The sequence below is a fragment of the Cervus elaphus genome, chromosome 9 (assembly GCF_910594005.1).
Source record: "Cervus elaphus chromosome 9, mCerEla1.1, whole genome shotgun sequence".
NCBI lineage: Eukaryota > Metazoa > Chordata > Mammalia > Artiodactyla > Cervidae > Cervus > Cervus elaphus.
The window spans coordinates 53,210,039-53,233,874 of record NC_057823.1 but is presented as its reverse complement, the minus strand read 5'-3'; the positions used below and the strand labels follow the sequence as shown (position 1 = coordinate 53,233,874).

Below are 23,836 nucleotides of genomic sequence, written 5' to 3'. Positions count from 1 at the left end.
GTTGTTTGGAAGGACTAATGTTGAAGCTGAAACTCCAATACTTTGACCACTTGATGTGAAGAACTGACTCATTGGAAAAGACCCTGATGCTGGGAAAGACTGAAGATAGGTGGAGAAGGGGAAGACAGAGGATGAGATGGTTGGATGGCATCACTGATTCAATGGACATGAGTTTGAGTGGACTCCGGGAGCTGGTGATAGACAGGGAGGCCTGGCATGCTCTAGTCCATGGGGTCGCAGAGTCAGACATGACTGAGAGACTGAACTGAACTGAACTGATTAAGTGGCTTGATGTTGGAGGTGGAATGGACACATTTTAAAACATTTTAAATCATGAAATATATTTTATAATAAAAAATGAATAAAATTAAGCCACTAGAGCTAAAATTTTCAAATTATAAGTATCAAACTCACCATGAGCATGCCAAGGCTAACATTTAAACAAGACTTGAAAGAGTCATTCAATGCACAAATATTACTGGAAAAATTAATTCAATATGTATAACAAAAATACTCAAATAGGGGCTTCCCTGGTGGTCTAGTGGTTAAGAACCCACCTGCCGATGGAGAGGACACAGGTTCAATCCCTGGATGGGGAAGATCCCACATGCCCTGGAGCAAGCCTGTGGGCCATGATTACTGAACCCAGGCTAAACAGCTCTCTAGTAGCAACTACTAAGGCCCGTGCACCCTAAAGCCCATGCTCCACAACAAAAGAAGCCATAGCAATGAGAAGCCTGCGCACCACAACTAGAGGGTAGCACTCTCAGAAACTAGAGAGAGCCCAAGGGCAGCAAAGAAGACCCACTGCAAACAAACAAAAACAAACAAATAAAATCAAATAATGGATAGTCAGTGGAGGGGAAAAAAAGCAAGTTGACATGATGTGTTACAATATTTCTGTATAGTTACAATACTGGACTTTAACAATAAATGATAACACCAAGAATGTACCTTACAAGTATCTTCCTATAACAGTTATTAAAATTTGAAAATTGAAATGTTCACTGAAAATTTACTTCTGGAAACATTTTCTATGGTGAACTGAAAACCAGTTCATTAACTCAAGCCTTTAAAGCTCATAAAAAGGGCATTGTTACTGAAATAACACTATAGTGCAAAGCAGTTGTCTTCAACAAAGTAAATTTTAAGCATAACTGTTAAGTATAGAGAAATTAATTAGTACCATGAGAATTTATATCTAAAAGGATACAATAACTACTTACAAAGCCATACTTTAAAAATTTAAAGAGAAGATAAAGAATATTAAATACATAATGAAAATCTGGAGAAGGCAATGGCAACCCACTCCAGTACTCTTGCCTGGAGAATCCCAGGGACGGGGGAGCCTGGTGGGCTGCCGTCTATGGGGTCGCACAGAGTCGGACACGACGGAAGCGATTTAGCAGCAGTAGCACATAACGAAAAAATTCTACAAAGTTTTTGAGACTCACTGTGTCCACAGAGATGGGACCCTGAGGCAGGGAAGGACTGAAGGCCATGAGGTCGGTCTTGGGCGGCCCCTCCCCAGAGCACACCCTCTGCCGCCTCTCCTGCGAGTAAGACCAGCTCCCCACCGCGCTGGAGCACACCAGCCTGGGCTTCACCGGCCCGCACGCGCCCTCGCTGGGCGGCGCCGAGCACCGCAGCGCCGTGTACAGCAGCAGCGTGAGCACCAACAGGCTGGACACCGCGCAGATGGCGACGATCAGGTACACGTTCACATCCACTAACGCCGTCTCTGCGCCAGCTGCACCAGACAACGCCCGCGAAGAGGCCTTGGGCGCCTGGCCGCTGTCCTCCAGCGACAGCAGCACGGTGGCCGTGGCCGTCAGCGCCGGCTCGCCGTGGTCCTTCACCAGCACCAGCAGGCGCTGGCGCGGCGCGTCCGCCTCGTCCAGGGCGCGCGTCGTGCTGATCTCGCCGCTGTACAGCCCCACGCGGAACGGGATGCGCGCGCCACCCGCCGCCGGCTGCAGCTCGTACGACAGCCACGCGTTGTAGCCCGAGTCCGCGTCCACCGCGCGCACCTTCGCCACCACGTGGCCCGCGTCCACCGACCTCGACACCACCTGGCTCACCGCGCTGGGTCCTCCGCCTGGCCCGGGCGGCAGCAGCGCAGGCGCGTTGTCGTTCTCGTCCAGCACGAACACCTGCAGCGTCACGTTGCTGCCCAGGGGCGGCACGCCCGCGTCGCGCGCGCTCACCTGGAACTGCAGCAGCTCCAGCTCCTCGTGGTCCAGCGGCTGCAGCGCGTACACCTTGCCGCTCTCCGCGTGCACCGACACGTAGCTCGACAGCGCGCGCTCGCCCACCCGCCGCTCCACCAGCGAGTAGGACACCAGCGCGTTCTCCTGCGCGTCCGCGTCTCGCGCCGACACGGTGAAGATGTGGCAGCCGGGCGGGTTGTTTTCCTTCACGAACACGGTGTACTCGGGCTGCGCGAACGCGGGCGCGTTGTCGTTCACGTCGGCCACCTCCACGGACACGCTGGTCGTGGTGGACAAGGCAGGAGAGCCCCCATCCCTCGCAGTCAGCACCACATCATAGTTCGCCAAGCGCTCACGATCCAAGTCGCTGTCCAGCACCAATGAATAGTAATTTTTGAAGGTGGACACCAGCTTAAAAGGAACATCAGGCGTCACAGAGCAGGTCACCTGTCCATTGGCACCAGAGTCGAGATCTGATAGACTGATCAGGGCAATGACGGTGCCCAGTGGAGCGTCCTCTTGCACAGGCAGAGATAGTGAGGTTATGACCATCTCTGGGATATTATCATTTTCATCCAACAGTTTCACTATTACTTTGCAGTGTCCAGTTAATGGGAATGAACTTTTATCAACAGCATCAATATTAATTTCATATAAATTACAGTCTTCGTAATCCAGTTTTCCTTTAACTGTTATTTCCCCACTATTAGAATTGATCGCAAATTTAGATTTTACATTGTCAAGAACAAGATTGTTAAAGAGATATACTATTTCCTTATTAATGCCCTCATCTGCATCTGAGGCGTTCAGTTTAATAACTAGTGTCCCATTCGGTGCATTTTCCAATAATCTGACATTATAAATTGATTTATCAAATTCTGGAGCATTATCATTCGCATCCAAAACACTGACCAATAACTGAACTGTACCTGTTAATTCAGGTTTTCCTCCATCAATTGCAATCAGCAATAAACGATGTTCTTGCGTTTCTTCCCTATCTACTGGTTTCTTCAAAACTAGCTCTAAAAAGTTTGTTTCCTCTTCGTTTGTTTTAACATCCAAGTCAAAATACTCATTTGCTTGTAACTTGTACCTCAATTCTGCGTTTCTTCCGATATCCATATCAGACGCGCCCTCTAGCGGAAACCGGGAATCCGCTCTTCTTGACTCGAGTATAAACAGTGCTTGTTCTTGTCGCAAGAACCTTGGAGGGTTGTCATTAATGTCCTTCACCTCCACCTCCACATGGAACACCTGCAACGGCCGGTCCACGATCACCTCCAGGTGGATGCTGCATTCCGCTCTCCGCCCGCACAGATCCTCCCGGTCGATCCGAGAATTCACAAACAAAATGCCATTCTGCAAATTTACCTCCAGAAGGTCTCTGCGACCTTTGGATGCAATCCGGAACAGGCGAGGCACCAGCTCTGCCAGCTCCAGTCCCAGGTCCTGGGCGATGCGGCCCACGAAGGTGCCGTGTTTGGCCTCCTCGGAGACCGAGTAGTGGACCTGGCCGATCCCCGACTCCCAGGCTACGAGGAGCAGAAGCGATAGCAGCAGGCGCTGAGATCCTCGACTTTTTCTCTGAGAATATACCATCGCAAATTTGTATCAACTTTCAAATACCTATTGCACTACCATGTAGCTCTTGGAAATTTAATTCCCAATTTTATACAATTTCGTATTTGCTCACCATTTATGCTTCAGCAGCAGAGTGAAAAAATGGAGTGGCTTTTTCCTCCTTTCTCAGGAAAATAAACTCGCTGTGTTCCTTTGTTGTTAAAAAAAAAGAAACTGAACTTGCGGTTTCCAGCGCCATCATGTGGACGAAAAGGGAGTTATTTTACTTTGTTATGTTTTATTTACCTTACATTCTTTAAATATTTCCCAATTTCAACGACTCATTATATTCCTTATCTCTAATCAAACACATAATTAAATTTTTAATAAAATGTATCAAGTTTCATTAAAATACTGCAGAATCAATACTACTCAAGTTATGACACCCAATCTTTACTAGCATGATTTGTATTGGCCTATTCTGTATATTTAGGGTTTGTATAGTTCCTAATGGACTTTAAAAGTTTTAGATTTTTTATATCTTTCCGTATTTACATATTACTTACTAAAATTACCGATTTTCTTCTCTACTATTTTAATGGGATGTTTGTACACTAGTCTTTATATCACTCACAAAACAAGTTTATATTCCTATTTGCAATATTTAATATTGGCTTTTGTTGATGTTATTTTCAAAGTAACAAGCTATTTGAATAGAATTTGTGCCTGAGTTCATTTGGAAGTCTGATTTTCAAATTGCTGAAAATTTATTGATTTCCTTTTTCTCTATATTACCTACCTACTTTTAGTGTTAACTCAAAAACTGTAATGTGGACATGACACTATTTGCAACTTAATACATCTAGCACAGCACAGCATACAGACAAGCATTTCAAGTTGCTATAACTGATAAATCACAATTGATATAAATTGTGAAAGCATATATATTTTCTTTTATGTAGCAAATCAAAATCCTAATGTTGTTTGTGAGATATATTATTATATAAAATATTTGAGTTCCAGTAAAAACTAAAACATGGAAAGAAATCACATTATTAACAGGTTAACTCTGTTAATTTCATCTCATTCCACTGCTCCATTTTATTTGCTATACGGACTTGGACTTCACTTAATAAATATGGCCAATATAAAATAAACCAACATTTCCTCTTAAAAAAATTTAACATTCTACTTAAGTATATACCTTCCTAGAATTCCTTAAATATTACAAAATTATCTTTTCTTGTGAATATAAGAGGGGCCAGGAAATCAATAATTCTATTACTTAATGCTTCACATGTAAAGCATAAGCTCCAAACACATTTTTTAATGTTGGTATAAGTCATATGTGGAATTAGATGTATTTTGTGTCCATGTATAAAGCAAACATGGAAAAGTGGTACTATAAAAACTAGCTTGGAAAGAAATAAGATTACTAGAAAATACAAAGTCAATTGAAATTAACTTGCTTCTCAGTATTCAAAACAGTAATGTAAGGACATCAGATAATGTTATGGAATTTGTTTCTGATACAATCTTTAAGAGTATATTTATCATTTCCTTTAGTTTTTGAAAGATTTATTAGCATTCAGAACATCCAAACACTAAAAAAGCTAAACAGCAATCAAATTTCAGAGCTATTTATCTAATAGTCACTTATAAGGATAATTTAAAGTATTTTAATATATTATAAGAAAAAATTATAATATCTGAGTTGAAAATATCATCAGTTAATGTTGATTCACCTTCTATTATGGAACCATGATTGATGTGGATCTACAAAACTACAATAAAAAAATTTACTCTTAAGAAAGGTAAATATTAAGTATTTAAAAGCCAACTGATAGTGTGATATTAACAATGCATGCAGAGTATTTTACAGAATATTTTCAGTAAGTATTTAAAACTTTAAAAAATACACTCAATGGAGAAAATGCCATCAATAGTATCATATGCTTCTTTCAGCTTGTAATTTTTTCACATAAATATATACAGGAGAAAATAAGACTCTTGGCTTTTGAACTGTCTTCATATCTTTTAGATTACAGAGTTTTAAAATTATCCCTTGCATTTGTCTTTCATTGCTCAACTCTTGTTTTGGAGGTTATTTTTTCAACAAATATAGACTCTTTAGTTGTAATTCCATAAAATCTATAAGTAGAGAAAATTCTTTAAATCTTTTTCCAATCCATTCTTTCAATTAAATATTATAGATTATTATTACATAGTTTCTAGAAAATTTTCAGTTATACTTATGTATGCCCCATGGCAGAACTAAGACTCCTTTCCTGACAATGAATTTAGATTAAGGAAACCAAATAGTATTTTGAGGTATCTCTACTTAATTTACTGCGGAACATTCAGGAAGACAGTACACTAGAAAATTTAATTTTGTATTGGAGTCTAGATGACTTTCATTTCCTGCAAAACTCCAGAATAAAATTTTAATAAGCTATTTTCCCACCTATGTGTAGAAAATTATCTAAGTCTACCACACTGCTGAGATGTAACAGGTGAAATTGAAGCAATCTTTTAAAGGTTTGTAAACAGTTCATCCTCCTGCATCAAATATGAACAAAAAGTTTAATTATATGTAAAAAATAACTTATCCTATTACCTCACATAATATGCATATGGTACACATTTTTACATTACTTTTGTAATGGTTCAGCCTCCCAACAAAATATTGTGCTAAAATATTTATGTTATATACACATTCTGAGGAAACCTGACAGTAATTTTAAAGTACCTCTGAGGGAATAAGGAAGCTAAATTAAGCATAGTTTTTACTCACAATCCTCTTGCCTTCATTATTCCCAATGAGCTCATTTAAAAGTGGAAAGAGACAATGAGCTAAATTCAAGCACTTTTGGTTCTATTCTATGCATTCATAATAATATTCATATGGCCTCAATTTTTTGTGTGTGTCTCCAGGCCACAATTCAGTCATTAAATTGAAAGAAATTACAACCTCTGAGGTCATCTCTTTTAAAATTCTAGGCCAAGTGAGTGGAAACATGATGAGATGCAAGATTCTTAAAGCATTAGTAAATATCCAGGGTGAAAAAGAAGGAGGGAAACTAAACAGCAAAAAATAAATAAATAAATTCAGTAAGCTTGGTTCTTATGAACAAAGGAAAGAGGAAAGGAGGACAGAAAAAGGGTTAAAATAAAGTACAAAATCCTTATTCTATTAACTTTGTATGAGACTACAAAATAGACCTTGGATAAGGTAGAAGAGATAAAAATAAAATGTTCAGTGCTCGCTTCGGCAGCACATATACTGAAATTGGATCGATACAGAGAAGATTAGCATGGCCCCTGCGCAAGGATGACACGCAAATTCGTGAAGCGTTCCATATTTTTAGAAAAAAAAAAAAAACAGAAAAAAATAAAATAAAATAAAATGTTCAGAAGATTTGTAATGACAGACATCACTGTAGAAGATAAAAAAGGAAAAGATATATTTACCTTAATTCAAACTTTTCCATAAATTTCTAAATGCCTATCTATCAGGTATTTGTAAATTATGTATCCATCTCTAGAGTAATATAACTACATCTAGAATAGTTACAGCTTCTCATGTACAATACCCAGAATTCAATACAAAATTATCAGGCTTACCAAGAAAGAGAATCACGAGAAAAAATGAACAATTGGGAGAAAATAATAGCAAATGAAGAAACAGACAAAGGATTAATCTCAAAAATATACAAGCAACTCTTGAAGCTCAATTCCAGAAAAATAAATGACCCAATCAAAAAATGGGCCAAAGAACTAAACAGACATTTCTCCAAAGAAGACATACAGATGGCTAACAAACACATGAAAAGATGCTCAACATCACTCATTATCAGAGAAATGCAAATCAAAACCACAATGAGGTACCATTACACACCAGTCAGGATGGCTGCTATCCAAAAGTCTACAAGCAATAAATGCTGGAGAGGGTGTGGAGAAAAGGGAACCCTCTTCCACTGTTGGTGGGAATGCAAACTAGTACAGCCGCTATGGAGAACAGTGTGGAGATTTCTTTAAAAACTGGAAATAGAACTGCCATATGACTCAGCAATCCCACTTCTGGGCATACACACTGAGGAAACCAGATCTGAAAGAGACACATGCACCCCAATGTTCATCGCAGCACTGTTTATAATAGCCAGGACATGGAAGCAACCTAGATGCCCATCAGCAGATGAATGGATAAAGAAGCTGTGGTACATATACACCATGGAATATTACTCAGCCGTTAAAAAGAATTCATTTGAACCAGTTCTAATGAGATGGATGAAACTGGAGCCCATTATACAGAGTGAAGTAAGCCAGAAAGATAAAGAACATTACAGCATACTAACACATATATATGGAATTTAGAAAGATGGTAACGACAACCCTATATGCAAAACAGAAAAAGAGACACAAGTACAGAACAGACTTTTGAACTCTGTGGGAGAAGGTGAGGGTGGGATGTTGTGAAAGAACAGCATGTATATTATCTATGGTGAAACAGGTCACCAGCCCAGGTGGGATGCATGAGACAAGTGCTCGAACCTGGTGCACTGGGAAGACCCAGAGGAATCGGGTGGAGAGGGGGGGGGGAGGGGGGATCGGGATGGGGAATACGTGTAAATCTATTGCTGATTCATGTCAATGTATGACAAAACCCACTGAAAAAATAAAAAAATAAATTAAAAAAAAAAAAAACCACAAACAGATGATCCGATTATTACACTGATGTGACAGACCATAAATAAACTGTAATTAAGGTACCAAAACAAATACATAATAAATTATTTCACCAGAAAAATATAATCTATATTTTAAAGGAAAATTATAATTCTAAAGCTAAAAAAGATAATAATCAAAGTTTAGATTCAACTGATGACTTAAGAAGAGAAATTTGCTGAAGTAGAAGATTGTCAGAATAAAATATCCATCAGGTAATAGCAAAAATGATGCTGAAAAAAATAGAGGGGGGCATAAAAGATATAAGAGATATGGTGAAAAGATTTAACACACCTATTCCTTGACTTAAAGTAGAGAAAGAGAGAAAAACATGAGGCAGAAGCAATCATCAAAGGCAGACTGCTGGAATTTTCCCTATACAGATGAAAGACATCAAACCACATATTCAAGAAGCTTTAAAAACTGCAAACAAGATAAAAACCAAAGAAAACTAAAACCGAGCATAAAGCCCTTGAAAATAAAAAACAAAGAAAAATTTTACAAACCAGCTAGACAGGGAAAAAAAGGTTTTACTACCTGAACAATAAACTTGACAGCCATCTTCTCAAAAGACTATGGAATGTAATCTTAAAAGCAATAGGGTGGGGGGAAACAAGTTACAACCCAGAACTTGATACTCAACAAAACTATTTTTCAGAAGTGCTGGCAAAATAAGCATATTTCTCATATACTAAATATTAGAGAATTCTTTACCACCACTAAAAGAAATATAAAATAATTTCTTCTTTAGTTCCCCAACCAGGGATTTAACCTGGGCCCTCAGGAGGGAAAGTACAGAGTCCTAACCACTAGACCACCAGGGAATTTCCTCATATGTACCATTATTAAAGAAAATAATTTAAACTTAGAGCTGATATGTATTATGATCACAAATGGAAATTATCTAAGAATAAATCTTATAAAAGATGAATAGGACCTCTACACAGGAAATTATAAAATATTAAGAACCATTGTAGGTTATTTAGATAAATAGAGCATGCTCATGAAGTGAATGTCTCATTATTGTAAAGATGTCAACTGGTTTCATGTACAATACCCAGAACTCAGTACAGAATTATCAGGCTAATATAGCTAATTATCCTGACAAAATTATCAGGATAATTATATATTATCACAATAGATACAATGCAATCCAAATCAATAGCTCACCAAGTTGTTTTTATGGAATTAATATACAAATCTAGGTTGAAATTAAAGAGACAGCATGACATTAATGGAAAAAACAATCAAATTGATTAGAAAAACAAAAGCAAGAAGACTATGATTATTTAAGGAACAACTATGGAACTAAATTTTTTTTTAATGGTCTTGCCTCAGATGAACATGTTTGGCAAAAGTTAAGCTTGATCCTTGGGTCTCAGCAAAGACAAAAAATTAAAATTGATTGCATATGTAATGCAAACAAGAAAACAAAAGACACAAGAAATTATCTTCAGAGAATAGAATCAAGAATAAAAAAAATGATAAATTGAACTAAATGATAAAAAAAATGATAAATTAACTAAAATGAAAATTACTATTCACCAAATGACAAAAGAATGAAAAGACAAGTCACAGTGTGCAACAATGCAGAAAATCAAGAAAGGGGTCATATCCAGAACATAAAACTTTTCAAAAAGAAGTAGAAGGAACTTCCTTGGTAGTCCAGAGTTGAGAGTCTGCCTGCCAATGCAGGGGTTGTGAGTTGGATCCCTGGTCCGGGAAGATTCTACATGCCACAGAGCAAATAAGCCCATGCACCTCAACTACTGAAGCCCTAGTGCTCTAGGGTTTGTACTCTCCAACAAGAGAAGCCAGTACAATGAGAAGCCCATGCACTGCAACTAGAGAGTAGCCCCCCTCACCAAACCTAGAGAAACCCTAGGTACACCAATGAAGACCCAGTACAGCCAAAAATTAATTTTAAAAACAGTAGATTCTTCTACTGAATAACAGAATAGGAAAATAGGCAGAAGATTTGAACAGTTATTGCACAGAATGGGATATTAAAATGGCCAATAATAATACAAAAATGTGCTCAACCTCAATTATAAATTGGGAAACATAAGCACATCAAGCAAACTGGCAACAATGTAAATTAACAATGCCAAGCTTTCCAGATGATGAAGAGCAACTGAAACATACAGAACTAGCAAAAGTGTGAACAGGTAAAAGCATTTGGGGAAATTGACATCAATTAAAGATACCAATTGATTGACATTATCAATTAGTGATACCAAGGGAACATCTCATACAAAGGTGGGGACACTAAAGGACAGAAATGGTATGGACCTAACAGAAGCAGAAGATATTAAGAAGAGGTGGCAAGAATACACAGAAGAACTGTACAAAAAAGATCTTCATGACCCAGATAACCACAATGCTGTGATCACTCACCTAGACCCAGACATCCTGGAGTGCAAAGTCAAGTGGGCCTTAGGAAGCATCACTACGAACAAAGCTACTGGAGCTGATGGAATTCCAGTTGAGCTATTTCAAATCCTAAAAGATGATGCTGTGAAAGTGCTGCACCCAATATGCCAGCAAATTTGGAAAACTCAGCAGCAGCCACAGGACTGGAAGAGGTCAGTTTCCATTCCAATCCCAAAGAAAGGCAATGCCAAAGAATGCTCAAACTACCATACAATTGCACTCATCTCCCACACTAGCAAAGTAATGCTCAAAATTCTTCAAGCCAGGCTTCAACAGTATGTGAACCATGAACTTCCAGATGTTCAAGCTGGATATAGAAAAGGCAGAGGAACCAGAGATCAGATTGCCAACATCCATTGGATCATCAAAAAAGGAAGAGAGTTCCAGAAAAACATCTATTTCTGCTTTATTGGCTATGCCAAAGCCTTTGATTGTGTGGGTCACAACAAAATGTGAAAAGTTCTTAAAGAGAGGAGAATACCAGACCACCTGACCTGCCTCCTGAGAAATCTGTATGCAGGTCAAGAAGCAAAAGTTAGAAATGGACATGGAACAACAGACTCGTTCCAAATTGGGAAAGGAGTATGTCAATGTTGTATATTGTCACCCTGCTCATTTAACTCATATGCAGAGTACATCATGCGAAATGCCAGGCTGGATGAAGTACAAGCTGGAATCAAGATTGCCAGGAGAAATACCAATAAACTCAGACACGCAGATGACGCCACCCTTATGGCAGAAAGCAAAGAAGAACTCAAGAGCCTCCTGATCAAAGTGAAAGAGGAGAGTGAAAAAGCTGGCTTAAAACTCAACATTCAGAAAACTAAGAAAGATCATGGCATCTGGTCCCATCACTTCATGGCAAATAGATGGGGAAACAATAGAAACAGTGACAGACTTTACTTTGGGGTGCTCCAAAATCACCGCAGATGGTGACTGCAGCCATGAAATTAAAAGATGCTTGCTCCTTGGAAGAAAAGCTATGACCACCCTGGAGAGCATATTAAAAAGCAAAGACATTACCCTGCCAACAAAGGTCCATCTAGTCAAAGCTATGATTTTTTCCAGTAGTCATGTATGGATGTGATAGTTGGACTATAAAGAAAGCTGAGCACCAAAGAATTGATGCTTTTGAACTGTGGTGTTGGAGAAGACTCTTGAGAGTCCCCTGGACTGCAAGGATATCAAACCAATCAAACCAATTATCTAAAGGAAATCAGTCCTGAATATTCATTGGAGGGACTGATGCTGAAGCTGAAACTCCAATAGTTTGGCCTGATGCAAATGGCTGACTCATTTGAAAAGACCCTGATGCTGGGAAAGATTGAGGGCAGGAGGAGAAGGGGAAGACAGAGGATGAGATGGTTGGATGGCATCACCAACTCAATGGACATCAGTATGAGCAAGCTCTGGGAGCTAGTAAAGGACAGGGAAGTCTGGCTTGCTGTAGTCCATGGGGTGGCAAAGAGTCATGATTGAGCCACTAAACTGATCAATTAAAGGAGAAGATAAGTACAGAGCCTATGTTCCACTAATCTCCATCCTAGCTAAATAATACAGAAAAGTTTGTAAATAGGCACTGAAAACTTTACAAACTATTGATGGCAGCATTAGGTAAAACACATACAAAGAGAAATAATGTGAAATTCTCAACAGAATAACGCATACCCTGTCCATAAAACATACTAGAGAAAGAAAAAACTATTAGAGATAATAAATTAAATTAACTCCAAGTACTTAGGGCAATATGGATGATTCCACAGAATAGTGAATGATAAATATGAAGAACACAGAAACAAGCACACATACAACACATTTTGTGCAATTCCATTTAGAAAAATTCAAGAAGCAGGTAAAAATTAATCAGCTATAAAATTAAAACTATGGCTACATATGAGGGGAAGAGGGGAAAGACATTTGGGAGGTACATTTGAGTGTCCTCTGGAGTGAAGGTAACAGTTTTCACTTTCAAATAGTTGATTAAGCTGTAGTATTCTGTGTACTTTTCAATGATTTATAGGCAAATAACAAGAAAATGCTTTCTAAAAGTTAATTACAACAGAAAATAAAGATGAAGATAGAAATCACAAAATTTATAACACTAGTTATATAAATATGCATTGAATAATAAATATTAAAAACAATAAAACAAGTATTACCTTGTTGTCCTATTACTCTAAAAGATTTTAGTTTAAAAGGGGATGAAAGAAAAAGTAAACAAATTTAGTTCAGAGAAATTTAGTTTTGAGAAATTTTTAATTAAGAAGAAATTGAAAGAATTAAAGAATACCGAGACTTCAGAGTAAATAAGGATATTTATAAACTAACCTTTGAAAGAGAATCCACAGTTGCTGGCTGCTGATCCTCTCTGTCCCCAGAGTCCGGAACGCTGGGACTGAAGGCCATGAGGTCGGTCTTGGGCGGCCCCTCCCCAGAGCACACTCTCTGCCGCCTCTCCTGCGAGTAAGACCAGCTCCCCACCGCGCTGGAGCACACCAGCCTGGGCTTCACCGGCCCGCACGCGCCCTCGCTGGGCGGCGCCGAGCACCGCAGCGCCGTGTACAGCAGCAGCGTGAGCACCAACAGGCTGGACACCGCGCAGATGGCGACGATCAGGTACACGTTCACATCCACTAACGCCGTCTCTGCGCCAGCTGCACCAGACAACGCCCGCGAAGAGGCCTTGGGCGCCTGGCCGCTGTCCTCCAGCGACAGCAGCACGGTGGCCGTGGCCGTCAGCGCCGGCTCGCCGTGGTCCTTCACCAGCACCAGCAGGCGCTGGCGCGGCGCGTCCGCCTCGTCCAGGGCGCGCGTCGTGCTGATCTCGCCGCTGTACAGCCCCACGCGGAACGGGATGCGCGCGCCACCCGCCGCCGGCTGCAGCTCGTACGACAGCCACGCGTTGTAGCCCGAGTCCGCGTCCACCGCGCGCACCTTCGCCACCACGTGGCCCGCGTCCACCGACCTCGACACCACCTGGCTCACCGCGCTGGGTCCTCCGCCTGGCCCGGGCGGCAGCAGCGCAGGCGCGTTGTCGTTCTCGTCCAGCACGAACACCTGCAGCGTCACGTTGCTGCCCAGGGGCGGCACGCCCGCGTCGCGCGCGCTCACCTGGAACTGCAGCAGCTCCAGCTCCTCGTGGTCCAGCGGCTGCAGCGCGTACACCTTGCCGCTCTCCGCGTGCACCGACACGTAGCTCGACAGCGCGCGCTCGCCCACCCGCCGCTCCACCAGTGAGTAGGACACCAGCGCGTTCTCCTGCGCGTCCGCGTCTCGCGCCGACACGGTGAAGATGTGGCAGCCGGGCGGGTTGTTCTCCTTCACGAACACGGTGTACTCGGGCTGCGGGAACGCGGGCGCGTTGTCGTTCACGTCGGCCACCTCCACGGACACGCTGGCTGTGGTGAACAAGGAAGGCGACCCCCCGTCTTGAGCGGTCACCACCAATTTATAGACCGACACTTTCTCGCGATCCAAGGTGCTGTCCAAAACGAGTGAATAGTAGTTCCTGAAGGTGGACACCAGCCTGAAAGGGACGTGGGGCGATAGGGTACAAGTCACCTGCCCATTGACACTGGAGTCGAGGTCAGACACACTTATCAAGGCGATGACGGTGCCCAGTGGAGCGTCTTCCCTAATTGGGAGTGACAAGAATTTGAATTCCATTACTGGGGCATTATCATTGGTGTCTTCAACTTCCACCATAACTGTACAATGGCCAGAAAGTGGCGGCTGCCCCTTATCAATGGCCTCTACAAGAATTTCATAGGATTTGGTTTCTTCAAAATCAATATATCCCTTTACCATAATTTCCCCAGTAATTGGATCCATGTAGAATTTGGATTTCACAGTGGGTAAAATATCAGCTGAGAATGAATAAATAATATTCCCATTCAAGCCTTCGTCTAAATCTGAGGCGTTAAGTTTAATTACCAACGTTCCGTCAGGAACGTTTTCTAGTAATTTCACTTCATAGATTGTTCTGTCGAAAGTTGGGGCGTTGTCGTTGGCGTCCAGCACTCTGACGAGTAATTGAACAGTGCCAGTCAGCTCAGGTTTGCCGCCATCAGAGGCGGTAAGCACTACAAAAATCTCCGGAGCTTCTTCTCTGTCTAAAGGTTTCCTTAATACTAGCCCAAGACGTTTTACCCGCTCCTCATCGGATGGTTTTTCCAACGAGAAATATTCATTGGGACCCAGCCTGTAAGTCAGCAGAGCGTTGGCGCCAATGTCTGCATCAGAGGCGCCCTCTAGTGGAAATCGAGAGTCAAGCGGCCTGGATTCAGCCATAAACAGAATCTTTTGTGTTCCTGGGAACACGGGAGGATTGTCGTTAATGTCCTTCACCTCCACCTCCACATGGAACACCTGCAGCGGCCGGTCCACGATCACCTCCAGGTGGATGCTGCACTCTGCTCTCCGCCCGCACAGCTCCTCCCGGTCGATCCGAGAATTCACAAACAAAATGCCACTCTGCAGATTAACCTCCAGAAGGTCCCCGCGGCCTTTGGATGACACACGGAACAGGCGCGGCACCAGTTCCGCCAGCTCCAACCCCAGGTCCTGAGCGATTCGGCCCACAAAGGTACCGTGTTTGGCCTCTTCCAGGACAGAATAGCGGACCTGGCCGCTCCCGGCCTTCCAGGCTGCGAGGAACAGAATTGAGAGCAGCAGACGCCGGTATTCCTGGCCAGTTCCCCAGGAAAACTCCATCTCATGTCCTCAGTGTTTTGTTCTCATGAAGAGGGTCTTGTTTCCAAACGAAGCACTACCTCCTGACCGTTCAGTCCAGTGCCATTGCAGCCTCCATTTTTTCAGTGGTGGATGCAGCTTCTTTAGAATAAGAACAGGAGGGATTTCTTTCTTTCTTTCTTTCTTTGCTTTATGGTATCTATTTTATGGTACAGAGCGACATCATGTGGCTCAAAACCGTAAGTAACAGATTCTGGAACTCCATACTAAGAACTGTTAAGTCTTCATTTTTCTTTCTGCCTTTCCGTGGATTTTAATGCCCTTGGAGAATAGAATCACATTTTATACTACTGCAGTACACATTTTGCGCTACTGACTGACTGTGATCCTTAGTTTCACCACAGGAGCAGATTTCACTTCAGTGGCAATACTTTTTCCATACAAGTTTTAAGTATTTACAGAGACCCAGCTATAGTTAACATAACACTTTATACAGTTGGCAAAGTGTTGACTAGGAAAATCTGTGACATTTTTGTGTTCCTGAGAGTGAAGGAAGGTAATTATTAATGATGACACTATTCATCATTGGATTTTACATTCTGGTTATTGAAGACTTCAGAGAATACATCTCTAGGAAAACTCTGATCTCAGAAATAGGTAATTGAAAGGGAATTTCAAAAAATACTCAAAAAAGGAAGCAAAGACCATCATCAAATAATTGAGAGTCTTCCTTAAATAATCTAAGGGTGGAGGGCAATGAAGCTTTAACAGGAAAGTAAGATATTGCAGTATACAATTTGTGTTGGAAAGTATTCCAAATAATTTCATTCACTGGAACCCATTCACCTCCCATGAACAACATTGGTATTCTCATTTTGGCTCTCATGGTTTATAAACACTTGCTTGTTCTTCAGGACCTAATATGCCTCAACTTCTGTTTCTCCTAGAGTACTCATATAGTCTAGTCAAGGTGGACAATTTGCTGCTTCCAATAACATTTTTTGCTAAACAAATATACTCATTTCATTCTCTGCCTAAGTAATATCCAGCATTTCCAAACTCTTCTAAAAGCCTCTTCCCCCATTATATAACAACTTAAAACTTCCTTGACCAAGGAAGACTTTCATGATTAAGTCAACTGGGCAGGCATCTTTACTTGCTTTTATATTATAGCATCTAGATCAATCACATTGGCCATTTATTACATTAATTTCTCTTTTTTAGGTATTTGGGTATACATTTTTAAATGTAAACTTTTAAAGAGAATATTTTATCATAATATTTTAATATTCAGAATACTTATTGAGTAGTTAGTGAATATTTACTGAATAGAATAGTTTGGTTTTCTTCTATTGCTTAATAAAATGCTTTAAATTAAGGTGATCATGTAGCTAGTTAGGAAAATATGACGTCTCAGCAACCTCTATAAACTTCCAGAGATAAAGGAAATATTTTCCTTAGGCACTGCTCTATGTAAGATAGATTTCAATTGCCATATTGAAAACATAGATTTCAGGTTAGTTTTCTTTCCGGTTCTTGGCAAGCATGATCCTTGAGACATTAATAGTTCTGATGGTCAATTAAGCATTCCCAAATAACACAGCACAACATACCCTCCTCTCTCTCTCTCTCTCTCTCTCTCTCTCTCTCTCACACACACACACACACACACACACCAATATAGAAGGACATAATGGTAGTTATTTTCAAACTTTGACTCTTCTGTTCATAAACCACATACTCCATAGTTGTCGAGGACAAAAAACATCAATCTGGGACTTCCCTGGCAGTCCAGTCATTAGGACTCTGCATTTCCACTGAAAGGGGCAAGGGTTGGATCCCTGGTTGGAGAACTAAGATCCCCAGCATGTGCATGGTGAAGCCAAAAAAAGAAAAAAATCAAATCAATCTAGTGAAAATAGCCCTAGGCTCCCATTCTAGGAAAAGCCACACTCCTCACCGCCATCATTTTTTTTCTGAATTAAAACATAAATCAAAGTAGTTTCAGTTACAGGACTCAACCTGTAGATTTGTGCAAAATAATTGGTATTAAACACTGGAACAAAGTAAAAAAGAATCATTGACCATTTACTCTATTTTGCTAATAATTAAATAAATAGATAAGGAATGCAGAAGAACAGAAAGGATATTTGGGAACTATTCAGTATTTACCTGGTATAGTAGCAACACATCTCTAAAGGGAAAAATTCAAAAGTTTTTAAAATGTCTTATTAGCTGAGACTCATGTTAGTCAAGAATTTGAAGAGGAGAACTGAATTTGCAGACTGAAGTCCCATATCCTGGAAGACAAGAACTCTGGATGGCTCTATTATTTACAACAGGATGAAAATGATACCTAATAAAATAAATAGTGAGCTGAGGTTGGACATGCTGTGGGTCATACTTTCCTTCTCCAGGGAATCTTCCCAACTCAGGGATTGAACCCAGGTCTCCTGCATTGTAGACAGATGCTTTACCATCTGAGCCACCAGGGAAGTCCCAATTGATGGCCAGGGGGTCACAAAGGACAGAGCCAGAAAGTGGAAATGGAAGTGGGAAAATGCAGGATTATCTATTTTATATGTTAGCCTCCCCTACAATGTCATTGAGTATTAACCAGCTTTTACCAAGGAAACTTGAACAAGGAAGTAGGAAGTTGTAGAGTGCATACCTTGTGTAGAAAAGCATTGCATACAATCAGAATGGAATACATGGGAACACGTTCCCCTCCCATGAGAAAGGTTGGTGTCTTCATTTTTGTCTCTAATGGTTTAGAAATACTTGCCCATTCTCCAGTCACTAACATGCCTAAGCTTTGGTTTCCAGTGGCAAAGAAACATCAATGGGAGTTCAGCAATTTACTAGGAGAACTGAACAAATATCAATGAATGGTATGAATGGAAAATAATTTTACTTCCAATTATTTGGAACTTTGTACTTACTATATGACATACATTAATGGGTTGGTATTCAGAGGAAGGTCACCAGTAATGACATTGAAATTTTTGGATATTAGCATCCTTAATACTGTATGTAAAAGAGATTAATGACAATAAGTTTTGCTAGTGGAATGGCTTTTAAATGAGATGTACAGTATTTTTGCAACACTGTGCAGGTAGAAAATAATAGTTCTTAACAAGACTAATAATACTCTTCCAAAAGCAACATTTTCTAAATGATGATATACTAAAGGGAGTATTAAAATTTCACTTCCTGTTGATTTCTTAATGCTTATTAATGAAAAGTAGTAAGAAACTGAAGATGAAAAAGATACAATTCTAAAAGCAATAAATTTACTATTCTAGCTTTTTTACCCAATTGGAAAACTAGAAACAATACCCAGTATTGCAAAATGTGAACACAAAATCAAAACATCATATTCAAGTAGAAAGAAGAAATGAGAATCCAAATAAATAAATAAATGAGTAAAGGGGATCTATAGGAGACAACAGGTTAAAAAAAAAAAACTATATGGGTCAGTGACATTTGGACTAACGTCTACTCCAAATTTCAAATGAAAAGTATCCTTAGCTATTGAAGCATTTTGCAGGTATTAGTACACCACATTTAAGTCAAATATTGTAAACAATGCAAAGTACCATGGAAAATATATATATTTTTCTATCCAGACTTTTACCAATATAATAATCCTCCAACGATTTTTAAACACTGGCAAGTATGGTACTCACAGCTTATTGCTGATTTGGTTCAAAATCATTCATTAGTCACAAGAAATTCAAATATTTTAACCACAAAACCAATACATGGAAAAGTCTACTGCCAGAAACAAGACTAATTACTGGTAAAAAATGCTTCCGAAGAAGCAGAAATAGTGAATTAAGAACAAAGACATTTTTGAAAGGGTTTTTAAAAATTACTCACTTTGGCAGGAAGATCAGTCTCCACATCCAACTGCTCTTCTCTGTCTCCACTTATGGGACCAGATGAAAGACTAGGACTGAAGGCCATGAGGTCAGTCTTGGGCGGCCCCTCCCCAGAGCACACTCTCTGCCGCCTCTCCTGCGAGTAAGACCAGCTCCCCACCGCGCTGGAGCACACCAGCCTGGGCTTCACCGGCCCGCACGCGCCCTCGCTGGGCGGCGCCGAGCACCGCAGCGCCGTGTACAGCAGCAGCGTGAGCACCAACAGGCTGGACACCGCGCAGATGGCGACGATCAGGTACACGTTCACATCCACTAACGCCGTCTCTGCGCCAGCTGCACCAGACAACGCCCGCGAAGAGGCCTTGGGCGCCTGGCCGCTGTCCTCCAGCGACAGCAGCACGGTGGCCGTGGCCGTCAGCGCCGGCTCGCCGTGGTCCTTCACCAGCACCAGCAGGCGCTGGCGCGGCGCGTCCGCCTCGTCCAGGGCGCGCGTCGTGCTGATCTCGCCGCTGTACAGCCCCACGCGGAACGGGATGCGCGCGCCACCCGCCGCCGGCTGCAGCTCGTACGACAGCCACGCGTTGTAGCCCGAGTCCGCGTCCACCGCGCGCACCTTCGCCACCACGTGGCCCGCGTCCACCGACCTCGACACCACCTGGCTCACCGCGCTGAGTCCTCCGCCTGGCCCGGGCGGCAGCAGCACAGGCGCGTTGTCGTTCTCGTCCAGCACGAACACCTGCAGCGTCACGTTGCTGCCCAGGGGCGGCACGCCCGCGTCGCGCGCGCTCACCTGGAACTGCAGCAGCTCCAGCTCCTCGTGGTCTAGCGGCTGCAGCGCGTACACCTTGCCGCTCTCCGCGTGCACCGACACGTAGCTCGACAGCGCGCGCTCGCCCACCCGCCGCTCCACCAGCGAGTAGGACACTAGCGCGTTCTCCTGCGCGTCCGCGTCTCGCGCAGAGACGGTGAAGATGTGGCAGCCGGGCGGGTTGTTCTCCTTCACGAACACGGTGTACTCGGGCTGCGGGAACGCGGGCGCGTTGTCGTTCACGTCGGCCACCTCCACGGACACGCTAGCCATGGTCGACAGCGAAGGCGAGCCCCCGTCCCTCGCAGTCACCACCACCTCATAGTTCGCCACGCTCTCGCGATCCAAGACGCTGTCCAACACAAGTGAATAGTAATTCTTAAAGGTGGACACCAGCTTGAAGGGCACATGATTAGTCAAGGTGCAGGTCACCTGCCCATTGGCACCGGAATCGAGGTCGGACACGCTGATCAAGGCGATGACTGTGCCTACTGGAGCATCTTCTAATATAGGTAAAGAGAGTGATTTGACAACCAACTCAGGAACATTATCATTGGTGTCCAAAATTTCCACTAGAACCGTGCAGTGATCTGCCATTGGGGGATTTCCTTTATCTGTTGCCTCTACCTGTATTTCATATAACTTAGTTAACTCAAAATCTATGTCACCCTTTACAATGATGTATCCATTAACAGGGTCTAAGTGGAATTTCGACAGAGTATCTGCTGATGTGTCTGTATTGAAAGAATACACAATGTCCTTATTTATTCCTTCATCCAAATCAGAGGCATTAACAGTCACTACTAGGGTACCATTTGGTGCATTTTCAAATAATTTGACTTTGTAGATCGTGCTCTCAAACTCTGGAGCATTGTCGTTTACATCTAGAACGGTGATCTTCAGTTGAGTAGTACCAGTGAGTTCTGGTTTCCCACCATCAACTGCAGTTATAAGTAAGTGATGCTCAGGAGTGTCCTCTCGATTTAAAAGTTTTTTCAGCACAAGTCCAAGGGATTTAATTTCCTCATCATTTCTTTTTACATCCAAGGTAAAATATTCATTGGAGTTAAGCCTGTAAGTCAATAAAGAATTAGCTCCGATATCTGCATCTGATGCGCCCTCTAGCGGAATCCGAGAACCAGGCGGCCGGGATTCATAAATAAACAAATTTTTTACTGCTACTGGAAAAATCGGCGGGTTGTCGTTAATGTCCTTCACCTCCACCTCCACATGGAACACCTGCAGCGGCCGGTCCACGATCACCTCCAGGTGGATGCTGCACTCTGCTCTCCGCCCGCACAGCTCCTCCCGGTCGATCCGAGAATTCACAAACAAAATGCCATTCTGCAGATTTACCTCCAGAAGATCCCCGCGGTCTTTGGACGACACCCGGAACAAGCGCGGCACGAGCTCCGCCAGCTCCAGTCCCAGGTCCTGCGTGATGCGGCCCACGAAGGTGCCGTGTTTGGCCTCCTCGGAGACCGAGTAGTGGACCTGGCCTCTCCCGGCCTCCCAGAATAGGAGAAGCATTACCGAAAGCAGTAGTCGGCAGTCTCCCTGACCTTCTCTCCAGGAAAGTACCATTGCAAGCGTTTTCCAAGTATTGGGTCGCTTTTGCAACGATCAAAAAATTTAAAATACTTTTAGTTCCTTATTCCTCATTTCATAAATAATCATTCCATGCCCGCATTTCACAGATGGTGAGGAAAAGCAGCATCTTACTACGTAATGAATGCTGTATTTCTCCTCTGGTGAGGAAATACCTTGCGGTGGACAGCGACATCATGTGGCTAAAGGTGTAGGTATTAAATAAATCTATCTTCCATTGAACTTCCCTCAATTTTTTCCTTGTTAATTTCCTTCCCATTCCTCAAAGTCTTCATTTTTTTTAAAATATATGCTTAGAACGTTTATACTAACTCATGACTTTCAATTAGGCCAGTCCATTCCATATAGTTAAATATAGTAAAATAGGGATTATTGTTGTAACAGTAGTGGACATCTATTGGAAATATTTCCTGTGTGACAAGTACTATTTCATTTGTTTTAACAGGGTTATGAGTTATCTCATTAAATTCTCACAACAACCTTCTGAGGTAGGTATTAATATGATTCAGTTTTTACAAATATTGAAGTGGAAACATGTACAGGTTAGTAACTGAAAAAATAATATTGACTTGGTGGTGTTGAGTGGGATCTCAATCTAATTCAAGATTCATGACTTTAACCACTTGATCACAAAGTCTACATTTTACAGAAAAATCAGGCCTTTGATATTTGTAACCATTAAAACAACAAGACTGATAAAAATGTGTATATATATATACACAATTTACTTCTATATTATTATGGCAATTTGTTAATTTATAAAATACGTTCACTTGTATTTCTTCCTTTGTAGAATGTCTACAAACCATCCTTGTGTCCTTTATCCAACAACTGCATCTTTGTTAGCTGTCTCAACTATTATTTATATGAAGATTTCACAAGTCAGTCTTTTTGTTGTTGTTAAGTCATTAAGTCGTGTCTGACTCTTTTGCAACCCTATGGACTGTAGTCCATCAGGCTCCTCTGTCCATGGGACTGCTCAGGCAAGAACACTGGAGTGGATTACCATTTCCTTCTCTAGAGAATCTTTCTGACACATGGATCAAACCCACATCTCCTGCATTGGCAGGCGGATTCTTTACTACTGGGCCACCAGGGAAGCCAAAGTCAGTATTTTACAGTACAGTTATTTTGTAAATTTGGTTTTTGCTGCATAAAAACACTGTTTGATTTGGATATTTGTTATATTCACATCATACCAGGGAAATTATATTAATTTTTTAAAATTTCTACACCATTTATACATTTCTATTTACTGGTATATCCTAAAATGTTCCCAATATGACATGATTGTGTTTTCAATAATCTTCACTCTGGATGAATTTTGGATTCCAATTTGTTAAAAAGTTGTTACTTGAAAGAACTGGTGTTTAATCATTAAAGAGTGAAAAGTAGTTTTAGAATATGACTCACTTAGTCAACATATTGTAAAACTAGGCCATGAATTATACTAAATGTATTTGTGAAGTTAGTAAAATGTGTGCATTCTCTGAGCGTTTGGAAGTTGAACAGAGAAAATTCATGAGAAGAGGTTGAATTTAGAGAGGTAAGAGTATGCCCAAATTTTGCTTATAATCAGACTCTTTTTAAATGAAATCAAACACGTGATTTAAGGGAATTCCCTGCTGGTCCAGTGGTTAGGACTCCTTGCTTCCAGTGCTGGGAGTGTGGCTAAAAACAAACTGTGATTTAAGTATTATGAGACTAGTTCCCATAGCAGGTTTTTCCATGTACACATTGAATGCAAGCCAGTGTTGCCATTTACTCATATTTTATCATTCATATTTAGAATAGAATAAATTATCAATTAAATTTTAATAAATAAGTGAATAGTTTAAATTAACTTTCTTTAAAATATGAGGTAAATTAATGATGTTTATATCAAACACATAATTTCTAATTGATTCTGCTATACT

At 41.4% G+C, this 23,836-nt stretch overlaps 2 protein-coding genes and 1 non-coding gene across 6 annotated transcripts in view; 1 reads left to right on the top strand and 2 right to left on the bottom strand.

Moving 5' to 3' along the window:
- Positions 1-21,996, bottom strand: part of LOC122700233 (protocadherin alpha-C2) — a 190,562-nt gene extending 168,566 nt beyond the window's left edge. For 2 of the 4 annotated variants that reach the window (XM_043912981.1, XM_043912985.1), the window contains exon 1: positions 1,455-3,942. In XM_043912981.1, the coding sequence (XP_043768916.1) occupies positions 1,455-3,809 (2,355 nt within the window). In that variant the 5' untranslated portion in view covers positions 3,810-3,942. Of the gene's footprint in view, positions 1-1,454; positions 3,943-13,256; positions 15,811-19,502 lie in introns of those variants that run through there. The other 2 variants (XM_043912978.1, XM_043912980.1) reach the window with 2 other exon arrangements.
- Positions 1-23,836, bottom strand: part of LOC122700236 (protocadherin alpha-2-like) — a 165,882-nt gene that overhangs the window by 137,305 nt on the left and 4,741 nt on the right.
- LOC122701074 lies at positions 7,030-7,136 on the top strand. Its single transcript, XR_006342924.1, has one exon. It is a non-coding gene; the product is annotated as a U6 spliceosomal RNA (small nuclear RNA).